The 22,468-nt window shown below is 43.5% G+C and overlaps 1 protein-coding gene across 1 annotated transcript in view; it reads right to left on the bottom strand.

Moving 5' to 3' along the window:
* myt1la (myelin transcription factor 1-like, a) overlaps positions 1 to 481 on the bottom strand; it is a 47,335-nt gene extending 46,854 nt beyond the window's left edge. Inside the window, exon 1 of the mRNA XM_070849278.1 lies at positions 452 to 481. Coding sequence (XP_070705379.1) covers positions 452 to 481 — 30 coding nt within the window. The remainder of the gene's footprint in view (positions 1 to 451) is intronic.
* Positions 482 to 22,468: the final 21,987 nt, after the last annotated feature.

Below are 22,468 nucleotides of genomic sequence, written 5' to 3'. Positions count from 1 at the left end.
CTCCTCATACACAGTCTTTGCATTTCACTACTGAGATGTCCCTCATAAACTCATTATTAATTACGTGTGTGAAGTCCTTCCTAACTTCTTAGAGACTTACTAGTTTCAAACTAGAATCAGGCTGCACCGTTAAAACTTAAATCTCAGTTTGAGGCAACCAAACAGAATATTAAACTGAATGCAGGCATTGCTTTCTTTATTTATACATGCAGACATCGAGACATTAGTTTGTTTCATTGCAGTGTTTCAACCTATCTGATGTTATTTGGCCATCTGAGGCATGTCGTGTTATTTTTTTGCGAAATATTTTTAAAAAATCTGACCAGTTTTCATCCCTAATCAACATCCATAACTCCACACCAAGACATTTAGAAGTTATTAAGTTATTCTCACATTGTTCTGATTTCACAACAATGAATGAAACTATGTAAAGGTCAGACAGTGAACCTACCTGGTCAGAGCTCGGTGTGGCACTGGTCATGAAGCAGAAGAGTCTTTACACCAAACACAGTCTCAGAAGCCGTCTTCCAGAGTCATGATCTGCAAAAACAAAGCAAAGCAGCATCTCAGCTCTGCCGGAGGTTGGATTCCTGTCGCAGGAATCAAAGACGCTGAAACCCGGTCAGCTCACGAGCAGCTTCTGTGCTTCAACGTCTCCGTGAGATCTATAATCATAATACTGTAATGACGTTTTGACACTGGAGACACCCCTGCCAAATACCTTCTGCATATTCTTTTTACTGATATTTTCAAATGTGACATTTCATTCATCCAGACAATTAGGTGTTTCTCCAGAGAGATTTTACAGACTCGCCGCTAAAAACATTTCAGTAACCTACAGCATAACATTTCATTCATCCAGTCAATTAGATGTTTCTCTGGAGAGGTTTTACAGACTCACTGCTGAAAACATTTCAGTAACCTCCAGCACAGCCAGCAAATGACCCATAACAAGGCCAACAACATGGATGAAAGAAGTCCTTTATGGCGTTTATCTTACCACTGAAAGGACGAGCTGCTTCAGAGACGAGACATCTTTTTACTACACCAGACATGAACTCAAGATCTGACACTTACAATGGCAGAACAGCAGTGCTTTTATTGTGAGAGGAGCAGAGGGTAACAGCGGATCACACTCTATAATTTAATTCATTGTATGGTATATTATAGTATTGTCTGAATTTCATTTTAGGGAATTTTTACCTTCTGAAACAATATGAGTTTTGAAATGAATGCTGCTAATTGTGTCGCTAAGTGGGGGGCTGACTTTGGACATCAAGGTTTCTGAAAGTGAAATCATTTTCTTTTATACATTGTTCGGCACTTGTTCTTGAAGGTCTTGGATGGACACGATAGTCTCCTGGTTGAATTATCAGTGGAGAAGATGAATATCTCTCTCTGTTACGTTTGGCTGAACCATTAAAACGTATTATTTTCCACCCTGCACTAACATGTGAACCTCTTACTTATTCCTCTCTTTTTATTCTTTTAATTCCTCTTGGAATTGTTTCTGCACGTTGTGGTTTGCTCTACAAGCAAACTTGCCTTGGCTAGAAAACAGCCACTAACGGGGGGCAAAAGCTAAAAATTACACTTTGCTGACACTTGATAAAAACACTCAGAGGTTTCAATCGGTTTATTTTAGATTCTAAGTCCATTCGGGATGAATTTGAGTTTTGGATCTACAGCTTTGATTCATTGTCCTGACTGGCTTCTTCTCCAAAATAACAGCAGCTGAGGCCTCAGAGGTTTTTTTTCTAGTATCTAAACCAAACCTGACAGAAGAAAACCTGGTTTCTCAGAAACAGAGATAATGAAGGTTAAAGGATAACTGCATGACTTTGGAGTTTTAAGGGGTTAGTTTGGATACGACACAATATATGTGTAACACATAATAGCACACACAACACAAAACAAACTAACTGACTGAGGCAGCAGCAGACCAGCAGCTCCTGTGTTCTGCAAGGTAAAATCCCTGTTTTTGTGAATGTAGTCTGGTGTGTGTGCAGAGAGCGATATAACGTCTGTTTGTGGTTAAACCAAAAGGATCTTCCAGGTCTCTCTCTGTAGGGATCCTTTCCATGATGCTGTCACACACTTAGAATAACACTCTGAGCCTGTCGGTGGCTAAAACACTATTAGTGGACGCCCTAAAGGTTCACGTTGAAGCCCGTTTTGTGGCTACCGAATGAGGCAGTCTGCTGGACCAGTTCTAAAGCTGTTTGTTCCTGTCACAGTGAACCCAAATATGTAAGGAAAAATAGGGCCCAGCTTTAAAAATATCCTTTATTATCCTCCAAAGCTGATGGCCAGAACATTAAATTGAGATTATCATCATCCCCTAAGACCACTGCGATGCCATTACAACACAAACGCCATCCAAACACAGAAGTCTCACTTTGGGCTGTAATAATTACAGCAGAACACGGGATTCGCTGGGAGCACTTCAATGTAAACAGCAACACAAAGAGCGCGAGACAACCCTGAAACAACAGTTTGATGATGAAGACGCGAAGACAGCAGCTCTGCGTGCTTCTCTCTCCTCAGCTGCACTGCAGCTCGGGGGGGTTTGCGGCGTTAATATAAATTTAAATTCTGGACAGCCTCGCCTGAACTCTCAGCCTACTCCCATTATGGTGCCACAGCATACCGAGGCCGGGTGCATCTGAGGCCGCCACTCCACTGAGCGCGCTCCAACGCACCCTACATCAAACACAGTCTTCCCTCCCTCCGCTGTGAAGAGCTCAGCCGACAAAAAAAATCCTCTTCCTCCCTGGAAACTATACGACTGAGTGGGCTGCACACTTAATGGCTGTGTGTGTGTGTGTGTGTGTGTGTGTGTGCAGGCATGTTCCTGTGTACATATGATGTGCTAACCTCACCAGTGTGTATGTGTGTCTTCATGAAAGTGTGTGTCCATAGGCTGTGTCCTTGTTGTGTGTGTGTGTGTTTTCTGGCACTTCTATCTTTGTAAAGACCAGTTTCAGTTCTAGACCTTCAGCGCGCGGACATTTTGGATTACCAGGACATCTGTGGAAAGCCAGGACTTTTTGAATTGAGCAGACATTTTTGGGGAGCGAGGACATTTCAGGAGAGACAGGACAACTTTTGGAAGGACAGGACGTTTCGCTCGGTGAGGACCAGTGAGAATTTTTTTTTTCACGAGGGCCGCAAACATTTTGCAAAGTGAGGGCATTTTGAAAGCGAGGATACTTTTGGAGTAAAGTAAGGACATTTTTTGGGAGGTCAGGACATGTTGTCAGGTCTGCCTTTCTTTAAAGGGTTAAAACTCAGATTCAGGACTTTGGATTACACCACTAAGTGTGTGTGTGTGTGTGTGTGTGTGTGTGTGTGTACAAATCCATATATAATAACGTACAATATTACTGCGTGTAACAGTAATGATGGTGTAATATAACATCCTATTTTTCAGAACATTAATTTATTTGGTGTTGTGGAAGACTGACCTGGACTATTTAAGCAAGTCAGTGTGTGTGTGTGTGTGTGTGTGTGTGTGTGTGTGTGTGTGTGTGTGTGTGTGTGTGTGTGTGTGTGTGTCACAGTGTCCTATATGGCTGGATTGGCGCTGTGTGAAGAGGAGCTTCCTGCTGTTTAGTATTCAGTCCGACACTCTGCCTGTCTGGTACAATATGATGCAGAGCCTCTATACTGAGACACACACACACACACACACACACACACACACACACACACACACACACACAGACACATACATCAGTATACAGGCATGCACACACACACACATATACATACAGACTAACAGAATAGCAGAGGTTCACCCGTTTCGCCACTGAAGTATAGAAACGAACACTCTGTACCCTCAGAATAAGTCCTGGTGGCTGCAGCGCCCCCTGTAGGCCAAAGCTGACACAACTCCTCGCACTGATGACACAGATTTCTCTTTTTCTTATTCCTCTAACTGCTACCTGATCATTCAGTAACCACATAACGAGCGATGATGCACAGTGAAAAGTGTAAAGAAGTTAATTCAGGGTGTCACTAGCCAAAGGAAGAAAGAGAGACCAGAGGAGGATCTTTAACAGACACCTCCCAGCCGATCATCATCTATCGCCGTGGTGATGCCTGAAGTACAGCTGAACTGAAAGCAGTTACACTGACAGTGAAAGCAGAAATGTTTGTGTTGATCACAGGCACTCGCCCACTCCGACAGATGAACTTAGCCTTTGTTAGTTTTTCAATTTCCTACAAAAAAAAAAAAGTCTTAAAAACACTGGTCTGAAATTGGTTATGACACTTCTGTAAAAATATCATCGCTGCACAATTTGTCCAACCTCCACAGGATGGATCTGAAAGTGCGGAGTGGTAATTTAGCCTTTTAGCCAACACGTCTTTGCAGAATTTATTCTGATAACAAGCCGACAAACGTTCAATCTATGATTTCTTTCATCGTAATCACATACAAAATAGTCAAATGGGGAAAAAGGATCTCGTCTCCGTTTGCTCGTCCTGAAATTTATTCAATTCTTTTTCTCCTCCCCTGTAAAAAATAGTTTTTGGATTCTTCTTCGTGATCTGAATTTTAAAAAAAACATAATTAGATTTTAAAAAAAAACATAAACAGTGTAAAGGAGCTGATTTAGAGGTATGTTGTGTAGCATACACTGCAAAATGAAGCCATGCAGATCATGGTACTTCTATAATGCTAATAATAGTACAGTACAGTATTCACAGTATCCTCTATAACACATATAATATCTATAATCTTGGTGTCTATTACAACTGGACAAGTGAGAAACCACGGCAGCTTGTTTACCTCCAGCGTTAATCTAGTCCCAGCAAAATAAGACAAACTAATTTTATAGAGAATTTACTTCACATTTGGGGATAAAAATAAAAAAAATGTACTCAACAATCTGAGCACTCAATGAAATACTTAAAAACACTTGTTAGTCGTACGTCACAGCTCCCCTAAAAATGCTCCAGTTTCAGGCCTGAAGAGTCTGCAGCACACATATAAACACAAACACTCACAGGCAAATGTTTGGGAGCCCAAACACACACACACACACACACACACACACACACACACACACACACACACACACAGCAGCTCGGTGAGGTGTGTGTTTGCGGCGGAGCTGCCGGCAGCAGCTCAGTGCTTTATTACAGCAGAGCACTTTTATCAAACCCAACAAACAGAAACACCTGGTGTGTGATGTGACGCTGCAGTGCACAAACCAAACAGCACCAGCCAGAGCGAGAGAGAGCTGCACTGCTGCTGAGGGTCTGTCTGTCTGTGTCTCCGTCTGTCTGTGTCTCCGTCTGTCTGTGTCTCCGTCTGTCTGTTCAGCGAAGGACAGTTTGTGTTGTTCTGGACATAAACTGTGACGTGTGTCCACTACTTTGGTCCAAACTCATTCGACCAACTTTCAGACGTAATGCCATGAAATTCTGTGCAGACATTTGTGGTCTGCAGACAATAAGCCCTCATGATTTTGGTGAATTATTCATTTAGAACTACCTGCAGCTGAAAATGTGTCATTTATCCAGTGAAATATCTCAAGGATTACTAACCCTGTTACTAACTCTGTTACTAACTCTGTTACTAACCCTGTTACTAACCCTGTTACTAACTCTGTTACTAACCCTGTTACTGACTCTGTTACTGACCCTGTTACTGACCCTGTTACTAACCCTGTTACTGACCCTGTTACTAACCCTGTTACTAACCCTGTTACTGACCCTGTTACTAACCCTGTTACTAACTCTGCTACTGACCCTGTTACTGACTCTGTTACTGACCCTGTTATTGACTCTGTTACTAACCCTGTTACTAACCCTGTTACTGACTCTGTTACTGACTCTGTTACTAACCCTGTTACTAACTCTGTTACTGACCCTGTTACTGACTCTGTTACTAACCCTGTTACTGACTCTGTTACTAACCCTGTTACTGACCCTGTTACTAACTCTGAACTAACCCTGTTACTAACTCTGTTACTAACCCTGTTACTAACCCTGTTACTGACCCTGTTACTAACTCTGAACTGACCCTGTTACTAACCCTGTTACTAACCCTGTTACTAACTCTGAACTGACCCTGTTACTAACCCTGTTACTAACCCTGTTACTAACTCTGTTACTAACCCTGTTACTAACCCTGTTACTGACTCTGTTACTAACCCTGTTACTAACCCTGTTACTAACTCTGTTACTAACCCTGTTACTAACCCTGTTACTGACTCTGTTACTAACCCTGTTACTAACCCTGTTACTAACTCTGTTACTAACCCTGTTACTAACCCTGTTACTGACTCTGTTACTGACTCTGTTACTAACCCTGTTACTGACCCTGTTACTAACTCTGAACTGACCCTGTTACTAACTCTGTTACTAACCCTGTTACTAACCCTGTTACTGACCCTGTTACTAACTCTGAACTGACCCTGTTACTAACTCTGTTACTAACCCTGTTACTAACCCTGTTACTGACCCTGTTACTAACTCTGAACTGACCCTGTTACTAACCCTGTTACTAACTCTGAACTGACCCTGTTACTAACCCTGTTACTAACCCTGTTACTAACTCTGTTACTAACCCTGTTACTAACCCTGTTACTGACTCTGTTACTAACTCTGAACTGACCCTGTTACTAACCCTGTTACTAACTCTGAACTGACCCTGTTACTAACCCTGTTACTAACTCTGTTACTAACCCTGTTACTAACCCTGTTACTGACTCTGTTACTAACTCTGTTACTAACCCTGTTACTAACTCTGTTACTGACTCTGTTACTAACCCTGTTACTAACCCTGTTACTGACTCTGTTACTAACCCTGTTACTAACCCTGTTACTGACTCTGTTACTGACTCTGTTACTAACTCTGTTACTAACCCTGTTACTAACCCTGTTACTGACCCTGTTACTAACTCTGAACTGACCCTGTTACTAACTCTGTTACTAACCCTGTTACTAACCCTGTTACTGACCCTGTTACTAACTCTGAACTGACCCTGTTACTAACCCTGTTACTAACCCTGTTACTGACTCTGTTACTGACCCTGTTACTAACTCTGAACTGACTCTGTTACTAACCCTGTTACTAACCCTGTTACTGACTCTGTTACTGACTCTGTTACTAACTCTGAACTGACCCTGTTACTAACTCTGTTACTGACCCTGTTACTGACTCTGTTACTGACTCTGTTACTAACTCTGTTACTAACCCTGTTACTAACTCTGTTACTAACTCTGTTACTAACTCTTAAACTGTTGTATCTATTGTCTATTTTTTTGGTTTATGACCAAAAAAAAGTTTTTGTTTTGCAGTAATTTCACAATGCTGATTTAGTATTTAGCTCAAAGCAATGCTTGTTTTCTGCATAACAAATTTCATAAAGCCCTTTTTCTTACATTTTAATCTAGCTGTTATATAGTAACTCTACATATTCCTAGGCAACGCTATTCTCACAAGACAGTTTTGGTAATTTGCTAAATGCTTAATTTAGTAATTTACTAACAACAGTTTCTTCCCAGTAGTTTTTGCGCCTAAACCTAACCAAACCGAAACCAAAGCAGTAAAAAATGCTCATGTGGGTCTAAATGACAAACAGCTTAATTCGCCGTGTTGCCAGTTTTTACTTTTGGGCACATAAAAGTAAAGGTTGTGATAGTTTTGGCTGCTGTGGACATTTGGGACAAACGTAAAACAGATTTGCCTGCCTCAGAGGCTCAACGTGGGGCAAAAATCCCATGTTTAAACCCAGCAGAGGTCATATCAATAAGATAGTATGGGAGTAAAGATAAAGTACATTTAATCTCTACACATACAAATCAAACACACACTGTATTCAAAGTGTTCTAGGGTGCCTGTACTGTACTGAAGTATTTACATTTTATGCTGCTATATACTCAATTCAGAAGCAAATACAGTGTTTTTACTCGGCGACATTTATTTTGCAGCTATAGTGAAATTTTACATAAAAAAATATATTGCACAAAGTTATATCTAATTTAATGCATTGTTTTAGACCCAAAGCATAATGGTAGAAAGCTGAATAAGCTCAACCAAATACAGCAGTAAAATGCTACTTGCTAATAATCAAATTATATTCAATATCACACTGTGAAAGGAGTGTGTCTGCATAATGAGCATTTTGTGAACACAGGGCTATTACTTGTACAATAATTGAGTATTTTTACACAGTACTATTGCTACTTTTACTTAAGTAAAGAAGTAACTTCTCCCCCCACTGAAGGCTACGACAAATTAATGTAAATACTGCTGCTAAGAAAATGGTGCAATGGACCTTTACGGCACTTCACTGTGACAGACAGATGTGCGAATGGTTCTGCAGTGCAGTTTGTATAGTTAGGCGGAGCGAGCACACACACACACAATTTACAAAAATAAATAAAGCAGCAGCAGCTAAGCCTGGTGTGACGGCCCCGACTCCCTCCTGTACATCAGCCCCACTTCTGGTTTCCATGGAGACTGGACTGATCGGGTGATTAGCCGCGTCAATTAACCTCTGACCAATCACAGAGAGCGCCTGAGCAGCAGCAGCTGACTGTGATCTGCAGATACGATCACAGCTGAACACTGCATGCCAAATAACGGAGAAAGCATATGGGAATTCTACATTAACATATTAAATTACATTCCTGAACTTGGGTTTTTTTTTTTATTAAATCTTCCCTTTTATAACCAATTCCATAGAATATTTTTAGTGTTTGATTGTTTTTAAAGCACTGTGGTCCATCTATTCACTGTACTCAATAACAATTTATGTTTGTGGGCCTCAAAAATGCCAAATTACTTTGTGATAAGTATCATTATTTCTGTTTTTTCTGTTATTTTTGTGTCTTTTTGAGCCACATTTCCATTTTCGGATACATGTGCCCACTCCACACAAGAACGTGGAGAAAAAAAAGCCTGATTCCCCTGCAGGGTTTCCAGGCCATAATGAACCCTGGTACACTTCATGTTCACCCTCTAAACCTTGTAAATGTGGGAATGTGAAGGGGCCACGCTGCAGATTTTCACGCCTGGACACGAACTCACCGCCGGCCTGCAGCCTCCAGCTCGGTGACCAGGTCTGTGGTGTCATGTCAGCACTTCAGAAGAGATAAAGTCCTCTTCAGGCCTCAGACCATCTTCTGTCAGACGATATTCACCTCATAACAGGAGCTCCTCTACTCTGAGTATCTGCACACAGTTGCAATATTAAACGTCTGCAGGCTGAGTTTGTTTTAGATTGAATTTGACTCCTCGTGACGCCCAAAACCAGCTTTTTTTGTTGCCAGACGACTGAACTGCTTTAAAACAAGTTACCTGGTTGAAAGTCAGAGAAACTCTTGAGCTGTTATTAATCAAACTTTACATGCCACTCAACGATAACCTGACGACTGTCAATAACCCTAACCCTCCAATAATGTGAGTTTAACCGGGTTCATGTCTGGAGGAGGAGGCGTGCAGGAAGCTTTATGTTGAAATGTATGTTCGTAGAATAACGAAATCAAGCAAAGGAAGGAGTTGAAATCCTGCTGGTGATTTGGAAATCGGTTGCATTGCTTCACTGATGTTCTCCTCTCTAATCTCAAACACGCTCGCACTACAAGATCTGAAAATAACGGTTGCATCAACATGCAACAGGACAAAGTTAAGGTGAGCGACGCAGCACCTCGCAGCAGATGTAAACAAAATGAAGGCTGACGTGGTGCCGCACGATAACGCTTTGTAGTGAGGAAAAAAAAACAAAAGCAGCAGGATAAATGAGTGTGGGCGATAAAACCAGGGGGGTCGGGGGGGTGCAGTCAACCTGGGTTTGGAGGTGACATTTAACTGTCAGTTTTAATATCTGTCAACAGTAACATGCTAGCTAACGTTAGCCTCAGATGCTAGGATGTTTACTGTTGCTTGGCAACACTTAGAAACTCAGATTTTATCTATTATCCATCTATCTTATCTATTTTAATGATAATTTCAATTACATATGTAAAAGTAAGCAGGCAGCATCCATGTGTCTGTGAGCAGATCTGGATCCTTTGCACTACCAGGTGATCTGTGCTGATCATTGAATGCAGGGGCGGATCAGGGATAAATCAGCCTAAAACTCCTGCAGCGTGAGCCCGGCTTCAGACAGGGACATTACTTCTGTCACCGTCTTTCAGAAATATATGATAAGGCGCCAAAGAGAGAAAGTAGATCTGTGCATTTTCGCCTCCTCGGCCAAACTCCTCCACGATGGAGGAATACTTTACAGACAGTTATGAGACGGGACTACAAATACGTCTATTTAATAAACTGTGTGTTAGGGTGTCATCGGGACGGAGGCGCTAGGGATCGACCTCTGGGAGCCAGAATGTAAACAAACATGGCGTCCAAAGCGGTGTGTGTGATACTAACTGTGTTGTGTGCAGAAGTAAATCCCTCCTCCTCCTCCTCCTCCTCCTCCTCCTCCTCCTGCTCTTCGTCATGTTTACAGGTGTACCGGTCGACATCACAGCACACTGTGGAGTCTGTCGTGCTCGGACAGAGAGACGAGGCCTCAGCTGTCGTCCGCCATGATTCACTGCAGTAAAACCACCACCAGTCGCTCCAGACGACTTCCGTCTGTCAGGTCGGCCTGATATGACGAAGTCTGAACCTGACGTTAGTGGCAGAGTGAACGGACGTTAGCAACTGAAACTCTCTCAGGGAGAGAAAACAGACAGAAGCTACTGTGCCCGACGAGCTCACAGCTAGCATGTTAGTGGCTAACTAGCAGGAGTTCACATCACCCCTTAGAGGTGGAGGACTATTGGTATAACTGTGTTTGTGCGGCTCCACCATGCTGCACCGCCATGTTTCTACAGGAGCACAGGATGGACAAAAAGGGTGTTTCAAGTTTTCATGTTTGAGAACCCTAATTTTGACAAATGGTGGATCAGATTTAGTATTTAGCACAAGAAAAAGCCAATAAAACAAAAGCACTCAGAAAGGCAGGGGGGAGCGGAGGAGTCTGTATCCTCACTGGTAGATGCCACTAAATCCTCAACTCTGCACCTTTAAGTCCGCTTACGGCAAATTACACATTCCTTTACACTTACAGTGCGGTTTAATTGTAATTATGACACTAATTGGCGTGTTCGGCGACCAGCTTTCCACGCCAGGTCTCAGCCATCATTCAGCTCTCGGGGCAGAGCGGGCAGGCGGAGCCCGGTGACTGACAGGACGAGGGGCGGATGTGGTCAGTGAGTGAGGCTTTAATGATCTGTAACAAGCAGACGAGGCAGGTCATCAGTGGCAACAGAGATCTACAGTCATTACTCCTGCTCGAATCAGTGTGTGTGTGTGTGTGTGTGTGTGTGTGTGTGTGTGTGAAGATCCAGACAACATCCTGCAGGATCGCTGGTGATTCTGTGAATAATTAGTCTGTTTTCCAGCAAGAAACCCGCACAAAGGAGGACGTCTGGACTCGAGGTTTTCAGACTCTCAGTCACAGCAACAGCATGAAAGTGTTTCGAGTCGGAGATGTGAAGTGTTATGGGTGGCCGACTGTGTGTGTGTGTGTGTGTGTGTGTGTGTGTGTGTGTGTGGTGGGGGGGGGGCAGAGGTCAGAGGTCAGAGGTCACAGCGGGTGGAGCCAATTAAAAAAGTTTAGCATTAATCACAGCTCTAAACTGGATCCTACAGAAACCAGCTGTCAGTCTGCCATTCACATGAATGATTTCACACACACACACACACACACACACACACACATACACACACACACTTCATGGAGTGAACAGAATCTACCTACTATGAGTCATTAAAAATGTGTGTATGTGTGTGTGTGTGTGTTTTCTTTTTACATTATGAGTCATTCGGAGCTCCAGAATAGAAAAGTGGTTGATGCCTTCTGTGCTGCGTGTGTGAGAGTGTGTGTGTGTGAGAGTGTGTGTGTGTGTGTGTGAGAGTGTGTGTGTGAGTGAGAGTGTGTGAGAGTGTGTGTGTGTGTGTGACTGTGAGAGAGACAGAGACAGAGACAGAGAGAGAGCACTGCTGTCCTCCATTGATCAGAGTTAATCAGATTGATGGGTGTCTTGGCAGCGGCTCAAATTTAATAAACAACAGACAGACAGGGGGACAGACAGACAAGACAGACAGACAGACAGCAGGCAGACAGACAGGCAGACAGACAGGTGCTTCAGACCAGGCCTTGTGGCTCCACTCGACAGTCACCAGCTGAACCTCCATCGTGCAGGAGCTCTCTCCCCGCTCAGAGATGTCGCCGCGCTGCAACAACGTGACGCTGATTTCCTCTGTCACTCTCATGTCTCACGTCTCCTGAGAGACGCAGTTACTTTCCCTCGCTGGGTCGGTTGGACTCGGACTGATTTAGCCCCCCCCCCCCTGTGGACTAAGTTTAGAATCGGGCCAAATTTCTGCCAGATCGGTTGTCGTTTGACGCGCAGGCTGAGGTCACGACGCCGGATCGATCGTCTGAACAGCCCAGACAATCAGATGTATTTCTAGCATGTCGTAAATTTCGGTTCTCTCTCTCTCTCTCTCTTTTGCAGCTTGAGCAGCTCCACAGTCTGGTTTCCCACAAGCCTGAAGATCTGTTATGAAGTGCACCGAGCTTGTTCTAATATTAATGGACTAGTATTTTACATGTTGTTTCTAAAACTACAGTCTTGACTTGACTGACTGGCTGTGATGTGATGTGAGACTTCACTGCAGAACAGACGGTCTGCATCTTTCAGCTCATAGCAGCACAGAACTGCAGAAACTAACGCTGCCTTCCTCTCTTTTCATCAGCACCGAGGACACGCTCGTCTCCTTTGAATAAACCTTTATGGAATTGTCGAAACCGTCGCTGATTGCGTTCAGCGTGGAGCTCCACGTCGATTGATCCGTGCGGCGTGTGAGCACAAAAGTCTCAGGTTGTGGCCGCGCCGAACGATTGATGGAGGCGTGCAGGAAGAGTTAACACCACGTACGCGATTGATTAAAACATACAGCGCGTGCACAGCTTCACTCCACACTCGTTCTGCTTCGTAAGAGCGGTCTAATGGTGATTAAGCAGGTGCCCGTCTCTTCTTTGTTAACACAGGTCAGGAGACACGAGTCGTGCACGGAGAAGTTGTTGCTAATTAGTTGTGAGGACAGTGGAGGCTGGTGGAGCAGGCCATGGCAACGCACATGAAGCCAGCTGGGCAGCCATTGCAGTTCAGCCTGAGCAGACAGACTGTAGAAACGAGGCCTGATCGAGCGGCCGAGTATCTGCTCTTCACTCGGGTGAAAGTCGGACTCAAAAGGAAAATCGATTTTCCACAAATAAGAGCCACTCACAAATTGGCAGTGATGCTCATGCATGGGTCACAGGTTCGGTCTTTGGTTTTGTGAAACGAGCCACACACGGCCAGAGGAAACCATCTCATGGGGAGAATCCCGGCTTGCATATTGCAGATTTGGTAGAACAAGGTTCCTGAACCAGCCACCCATCTTGGTAGTGAAGTTATCATGAGACGGAGGGTTCACGGCCTACAAATGAAACCTAGAAAAATGCAGTAACTCTCAGGTTGCAGAGAGACGCTGAGCTTGAAACACAACAGCTCAGCTCATCACTGAGAGCTGCTGCGAAGTGAACAGACCTACAGGTGTGACTGGTCAACTGTGAGCTGAGCCGCTGTTTAATATGCTCTGTCACACACAGGTGGCGTTCGGCTTATTTGGTTCTGCAGTTATGAATAATCACCAGCTCCACTGTGTGTCCGACTCCGTCTCTACATGGGAAACAAACATCTTCCCTTACTTCCAACCTGAGTTCACCTGATCTCAGTGTGCACACAGATAAACAGCCTCCTGCTGGAGCCACAGAGAGACTGACTGAGCCACATTAGTCATCTGTCCCACACCAGGGAAGACAGACCTTAACTCCATACCAGCAGGTCAGAGGTCACTTAGATGATGAAGATGATGATGATATAACGCTGACAGAGGGAGCAGAAAACCAGACAAAGTGTCTAAACTAGTGACAAGCTAAGTAACCAAATAAGTGACAGACCAACTTTTTAACTGACTGATGAGTTCACTGAGGTGAAAGTGTTGAAAGCAGCAGAACACTGTGTTCACTGTGAGGTTAGTTAGCATTAGTTTAGAGTTTGACCCTCTGCTGTCGTCACATCGTGATTTAAAAGCTGTTTCACACACACACACACACACACACACACATAAACAGGTCCAAATACCTGCCAAGCACCAAATGCAGGTAGATTTTCAGTGCAGTAGAAGCTCTGAGAGTAAAAAGCCAATAAGAGTAACTTGATGAATATGTGTTTTAAGGAGTGTTTGGGATGAGTTTATTCTAATTATCATCATAACAGCTGCTTGTGTCTGATTTACTGAAGAAAAAACTGCTTATTTTATCAACTCTTTCCCAGTGAGAGCAAGTTTTAATTCTCAATAAAATGTTATTTAAACATTTAAAATACCTTAATTTTTAAAATAATTTCTTTTATCATTATTAATAATAATAATAAATAATATTTTTTTAAATGAAGAAATTATTTTAAAAATGAAGGTATTTTTATAGAGGAGGAGCCCATAATATGACCCCCTCGACCCCCCAAAAAATTATATCATTGTCCAATAACAACATGTCATCTTCAGATGCCAACTGAGTAGATAACCTAAGTGTAGTGTCAAACATTCACTCTTCTTTTAGCTCTGGTTTGGTCTCCACCATCTCTGCAGAGAAACCTGAACGCTCCACTGTGTTCCCCAGCTGGCTGCTAACATCGTTTATCTGACGTTTGGTGCTCGACACTCAGCGAACAGTTTGTTCCTCAGTTATTTACGAAGCAGTAAATAAAAACTACTACGGTGAAACAAAAAGAACCAAAGCGACGAGCTGAAAGACACTAAATCACCTTTAACTTCAGATATAATCTGATCCATCATCATCATTGATTGGTGCAGCTTCAAGCAAAACAATTCACCTTTCACACGAATACAAACGAGGGCTTGAGTCATGTGGCGTCTCCTAAATCAGTAAATGTAACGTAAAGGTACTTTTCCAAACTTTTCCAGAGTACTTCTGACAGTATTCAGCTCCCAAACACTGTGGTTAACACGACCCAACAAATGACGTATAGTCCGTTTTCTAAAGAGCCGCTGAGCAATAAAACATAATTTAACCACCAGCGAGCACAAACGTGTTTCCCCTGACATGAAGCACCTCGTCGTACAAGCGAGCCATCCCTCTTCACTTCCCTCCATTTCTCTCCACTCACGTGACAAAGTCAAACAAATCCTGCGATGAAGTTTCACTTCCGGCGGACACAAACACCAGACACCTTCCTCCTCCGCTGAAGATTAACGTCTCTCTGTTAATCTCCTTAATCTGCTCACTGTTGATATTTAGAGTCTCTGAGGCAGAAAGTTTGACCACTGCAGCAGCAAAACTTTTTAAATTAAACAACTTAAGTTTAAGTCCCAGCGTTAATATTTGACATGCATATATTAAGGTCTAATTATATTATATTATATTATATTACCCCAGAAAACTTTTCTGTCCTACTGATGTATTTATTTATATTATTTTAAGTAAAATAGCAGTTTATTACTTGTTTTGCATTATTCTTATTATATATTTCATGTATTTCATGATGTTTTTTACATGCACAGTGAAGTTTAAGAGAAAAGCCACATCAACTCCAACTGTACTTTAACATAATCTGTGCTAATTTGCCTGGATTTTGCCGTAGAAAGTCTAAAGATTCAGGCAAATTGATTGAATACTTCATGCATATTGCAGCCACTGATGCTCTGGTGTGGATGCTACATGTATTTAATACATTTCCTAGTTAAAGCAGAGGAGTAAGGTCACTGCAGATGCACTAATTAGCAGCACAGACACACTTCAGCTCACAGTGGAAGCATTATAGCAATATTACAGGCACACTGACGCTCTCTGACACCCTGTAGGAATGCAAAATATCACACACAATGGCCCCAGCCTGGATTATCATATCCTATTAGACTCTATCCTATAGCCACTATACAGAACAATACAGGCTTCACAGCACCCGCAAGGAATATTATGGAAATATTACTGGGACATTATAGGATATCATAGAGCACCGGGCGCCTCAAAGTAATAATACAGACATGATATATGACTGTGATAATGAAACACGAGCATAAACATAATAAAAAGGTGCCGTGAGGTCACCAGCAGCACAGACTCCACAGCTCAGAGCAGGAATATCACCAAACTGGAATATTAGATTAAAGAGCAGAGCAGCAATAACACAGCAGAATAAAGACAGGATGGCAGAAATAGATGAGGAGACTGTCACCAAAGCTGCAGAGGCATGACTGACACACACACACACACACACACACACACACACACACACCATAGGAGTGTTACAGGAACACCACGGAGCTCCTACAGCGGACAATGTCGCGGGGAAAGGCGCACACGGAGCGGCACAGACGCGCTGCCGGAGCCCGGGGAGCCTTTCGGGAGCTCCGCAGGAGGAGTGAGCCGACAGGAGCGGGACTGACAGCGGAGGAGCAGCGGGGATGGTAGGGAAGAAAGAAGGAGAAGAACATACTGATATGGCGAAGATGGAGACTCCTCAATCCTCCTGTCTCTTCTTCCTCCTCTCCTCTTCCTCTGTGGTTGGAAAGTCTGCAGCCTCTCTCTCTCTCTCTCTCTCTCCCCCTTCCTCTCTCTCTCTCTCTCTCTCTTTTGTCGCCGTGATAGCTGGCCGTGCCTTCACTGGCGGAGGATGGAGGAGGAGGAGGAGGAAGAGGAGGAGGTGGAGGTGGAGGAGGAGGAGGAGGAGGAGGGGAGACCCAGACACACAGACAAGGGGGGGGGGGGAGGAGAGGAGGATGATGATGGCGGTGATGATGAAGATGGTGGAGGGAGAATCAGACACTGCAGCAGCAGGAGAGGAAGACGGCGGCGGGTTTGCCTCTCTCTCTCTCTCTCTCTCTCTCTCTCTCTCTCCTTCCTCCTCTTCCTATTCCTCTCTTTCTTTATATCTCGGGGACGCGCACGCAAATCCGGAGACGCGCCCGATGGAGAACGAGCGGGGGCGCGCATGCAGGCTCCAAGGATGGCAATGCATCCCCTGCCTCTCTCTCTCTCTCTCTCTCTCTCTCTCTCTCTCTCTTTTAGTCTGAATTAATTCAAAGCATGTAGACTCTGTGTGTGTGTGTGTGTGTGTGTGGCAGCCCTGCAGTCAGTCTCTGGGTGTTGTTTTGATTTTCCACCCTGCAGACCACATCACACACACACACACACACACACACACACACACACACACACACACACACAAAAGTCTCTACAGGCGTTGAAATGCATCAGTGTGTAATTTCCTTTGTTCAGCTCTGCGTAACAAAGCAGTTAGACTGTAACTTTATTAGCAGTAGTTGTTCCAGCCTGGTATTAGTACAAATCTGAAGATTAGAGATCATTAATGAGCCATTAATTAAATTAACTTCTGGGTTGTTGCATATTTAAATGTGTCTTCACCTGGTCTGACACTTGTTTTGTTTTTTCCCCTTTAGCTCTTTAATTCATGAAGAAATTAAAGTTGGGCCGCTCTCCTCCTCTAAAAGACCAAAGTCCATTTACAAAAATCCCACATTTAATAACTTTGCTGCGCTTCTATTTCTTGCATGCGCTGTTTTTTAAAGTCGCTCTCTTGTTCTTTATCTATTTACTTAAACACAGTGATGCTATAAACACCTAGAAAAACAACTAAACACTATAAACATGAACGATGATCAACAGTCACGACATTTAACTACATGAAACACATCTAACAACGTTCCCCCTTCTACAAACAGCCCTAAACATGAGGTCACAAGGGCATGCTGGGAGATATTCATATATATATATATGCACCTGTAGATAACCAGTTGCCACTAAGCACATAGATTACCACATTACTGCACATCCTATTCATTTTTTTCTCTCCTCTACACTCTCATCTACTTCAATATACTTCATTGCCTTTTCTATGTATTATACTTCATTCCTGTCTATTAACTTTTGCACCATCCATGTCCTTGTCATAGATTCTCTTTCTTTCTCTTCCTGTGATGATTCTCTTTAGTACATTTTGTATCAGCACTGCTGAAGGGAGCCCGACAGAGAGAGAGAGAGAGAGAGAGAGAGAGAGAGGATTCAATGCCAGCGACGGCTTCACTGTAATTCCTGTGCATCCGACACTACAGCAGCTGTGAGGTGGCCACACCGCTCACACATGTGGAGGAACGGCAGCCGCACCAGGACTCAGGGGCTTCTCTTGTCTCACAGTGGCAGCTTCTCTGCAGAGACCGTCCTCCCTGGAGAAACACCAGCATGAGGCGTTGAAGCAAGTATCCCCCTTTATTGTTTTATTGATTATGAAGAGACGTGAACACAAGAACAGCCATGCTCACAGAAGTCTCTCATATGAATCTAATCCGGCATCTTTAGGTTTGTTTAGTGTCCATTAGTCCATCAGTATCTTACACTGTGTCATAAATCATCCACTTATTATTTAAAACATTTTTCTCTCCAGTCATTCTTCCCACTGGCACAAATCAAGTCTAACCATTACTGTACAGCAGGGGGTTCATTTTCATACCACTTTCTTGTTACTGCCTTCTTAGATGTAATGTAGATGCAAAGGAAGGAGGTCGAGCGGGACAACTAAACATTACAACGGGATCATTTTAACCCAAACCACGGTCGTTCCCTGAGACTCACTAAGTTCTCTTTGTGCCTAAACCCAACCCAACATTCACCGTGGCAGCGCCAGATCAAGAAAAGCTTCCATGTGTTGGGCAGCCACACTTTGGAGGACCTGTTGCTCCAGCATGAACACCCTGGACCTGCACGTGTCTCATTAACCCTTTCATGCATGAATTATGATCACCTCAGTGTTTTTATTCATCTTTAGGCTGAAAAATATATTAAAGATATTTTTACATGTCCAGTAGTTGAAATCTAGCTACTGATGCAGGGGACATGTGGTTAATCATAATTTCCTCACAATATAAAATCAATACTTGGAAACTTTAGCAATTGCATGATGTTACTTGATGTCCCCATATTTTTCTTACCTGCAACAGTCTCTTTTTATAGAAGGTTGGAACAGAAAAAAATGAGCAACTTGGTGTTTCTGGCTGTCTGTCGGCCATCTTGGTTTCCCACTGGGCAGCAGTCAGTGTATGAGATGATGCAGCAGCTTCACTGTAGCGGCTGATGTGCAGCTACGCCATCAAAACTCATGCATATACAAGAAAACAGCTTTTGAAGAGCTGCACACTGTAGTGACCTCTATGCATGAAAGGGTTAATTGTGTCTACAAACAGGAACAACCTGTAGCTCCATCAGCATCAACAGTCTCATCAGACATGTAATGACAAATATCCTAACTATACACAGCACTTATGTATAGGTCAGAGTTAAAGGACGGCACTGCAGCAGGAAAAACTGTTTTAGGGGTATTGGTGCTTTTTTTCTTGTAGTTTAACCAAAACACATAAAATCCATATCAAAGAAAATAGAAGTTTTCACCAAACTAAAACATGCACATAACAACAGTACGGTATGGTTAAGATATGGAAACTGAACTGCTTGGTAAGGCTCAGAGAAAGACGGCTGTCACTGGTAGTAAATCACTGTCAATCAAAGTTTATGTAGAAAACTACCTGCTTGTTAAAGTCCAGCGCTCGGACCACGTGTCAACAGATGATTATGCACTCTGAGCTCACAGAGAGGTTTCCTGATAATGGCACTCAGAAACACGTCTGAAAGCAGATTAAAGGGGGGGGGAGATAACAGATTGTGAAAGTACCAGATTTAGACGACGAGGCTGGGACTATTTCCTGGAGCAGTTTAGCACCAACAGACTACAGAAGAGAAAAAGGCTCATGGATAGGTTTGAATTGAAGACCTAGAATTCGTCCTCCATATTTTTCCTTCCTTTCTCCAGTCCTGGTAGAGATAATAGACATAATCTGAGCTTTCACTCAAGTGAAACTGTGGAAATATTATATTTTCAAGTAAAACTCCTACATGCAAAGCTCTCAGGTAGCAGTAAAAAGCTCCCTGCCTGCCTTTTCCTGTTATATCTGGTGTCACTGCTGCGCTAATGTGTCCGTGTTGCATTTTACTGCTGCAGATGTTGGGATGCTTAATCTACAGCAATGCATCATGGTCTATAAGATCATCATATGTTCTGTGATTTAGTTTAAAGCTGGAGTGGGCAACTTCAGCAAAAACAGCAAGAATAAGTTCGATTTTTTTTAAATCCCAGGACCCAAAACACACTCGTTCACACGTAAGAAACCACTTAACATTATTAGAAGGAACACAAACAACAAAAGTGAAGCATCACGATAGTTCACGTCTCATATCTTGCTTTGGGCCTTCTCTCCTGGGGGCTGCTTGGCTATAAGAACCCAGGGAGCATGTAAATAACAGAGCCAGCAGGCTTAAATGGTTAAATCTATGAGTTATACTGGCAGCCGTGTCCTCCTCGCCTCGTGGTCAATAAGAGCACGGGCGGGGGGGCGTGCAGGTGGGCAGGCAGGTATGGATCGACCAGACGTTTCACTGAGAGGATCTGGGATGTTGCAGGTCTGTGACAGCCACAGATACGGGATCGTTTTCCCCCCTTTTATTCCAGGATCAGACTCACGTTTGAGTGTCAGGCTCTCATGTAGTGACACGTTAACAGACACAAAGGGAAACACAGAGCTGAGCAACGTACAGATAAATGTAAATACACGAATCTGAGCTGGAGAAACTGGAGATCTGTGACAGGAACGTCTGAAAAGATAAACGTGGTGGAGTAAAAGTACAATAATTACCTCTGAGATGTAGGAGAATCTTAGCTACTGAAGTAAAAGTACTTTCCATCAGTTTTCTCACTCCCTCCATCTTTTACTTCTCCACTCCCTCAATCTTTTCTTTATTTCTCTCCATTACTCATTTTTACCTCTTTTCTGTCCCATATTCTTCCCTCCATCCTTCCCTCTTCTCTCTGCCTGTCCAATCCTTCCCTTACCTCCTCCTCCTCCTCCTCCTTTTCTCTCTCTCTCCATTCTTGTCACTTCTCATTCCCACATCCCTCAGACTGTTCACATCCGTCCATTCATCTGTCTCCCTCTTTTCTCCATCCCTCCCTCCCTCCCTTCCTCCCTTCCTTCCAGTCCTCTCTCCTCCACCTCTCCACGATCTCTTCTTCTTCCCTCCATCTCTCCGCTCTGACAGCAGCCCGAAGTGAACCGAGGACACGGACACACACAGAGAGAGAGAGAGAAAGAGAGAGAGAGAGAGAGAGAGAGAAAGGGGGAGAGAGAGAGGGCGAGCGAGCCTGGTTTGAACAGGCTGACCTACATAGACTCTCCCTTCAATAAAACATTGAGACGGAGAAAAGAAACACACAGGTCTCTCTCCCTTTCTCCCTCTCTCTCCCCCTCTCTCTCTCTTTTAAGTCTGGAAACTCCTGAATCAATTTTCAGCTCAGTCAGTTTGAGCAGAGGCTGAAGTTGATTATTTGACTAAATATTAAATATGGAGGACGTGGATATTAAATGAAGCACATTTCTTGTTCCCGCACAGCCGCCGTTTTCTTTTTTAATCAGTATCTGGACGTGAGAAGTACTCTGGTGCTTTACTTCAGTAACAGTAGTAACACACACAGGTCCAACAGTTCCTCCCTTGTGTCTCCCAGTGTGTGTGTGTGTGTGTGTGTGTGTGTGTGTTTATGGGCAGAGCTACTCACCTTCAAGTCCTTCAGCTGCACACCTGACGCTCATCCAATCATCCAATCAACCAATCAATCGACTCCTCTCGCCCTCCACTCATTCATCGGGTGTCTCTCGGTGGTTCGGGCGCTGTGGCCAAGCCTCCAGTTTCCACCTTTGCTCTCCGGTCCCTCACATCTTCCATCCTTCATCCACAGTCCTGGATCTTCATCAGGAGCTCCAGCCTCCACCTGCTCCTGTTTCCACCACTTCTCGTCAGTCAAACAATAAAAACCCTGTTTGAAACTTAGGGTCCAGCCTTTGAACTGAACTTAGCAGGACTTTTTAGGCGGATGCGTCCGTAGAAAACATTAATATCTGGGCCTGTGTATGTTCTGTTTAATGTTCAAAACCTTTTGTATTTGTATTTGATTTATTTTAACCCAGACCAGTAGTAGTAGTAGCTGCCTAAACCTAACCCAACTGTGACTGAACCTGCTAATAACAGAAAACTGAAAAGTCTTGGGGGGGAAATAAATGTAAATAATTAAAAATAAAAATATTTGGCCTCACGCAGGATTCAAATCCTTGTATTCTGGCTATAAACCACTCAGCCGCTTCATCTGCCTTCTTCTGTGTAATTATCTTTCTAACCGGACTGAGTGTAATTAGCCAAATTGCTGCCATTTGGCAATTTATACCCAGGGGCGAAAAAACCCCTCTTTAATCAATAAATATGTGCTCTTC

This window comes from Pempheris klunzingeri, chromosome 18 (genome assembly GCF_042242105.1).
Source record: "Pempheris klunzingeri isolate RE-2024b chromosome 18, fPemKlu1.hap1, whole genome shotgun sequence".
Taxonomy (NCBI): domain Eukaryota; kingdom Metazoa; phylum Chordata; class Actinopteri; order Acropomatiformes; family Pempheridae; genus Pempheris; species Pempheris klunzingeri.
This window is presented reverse-complemented; position numbering and strand designations above follow the sequence as displayed.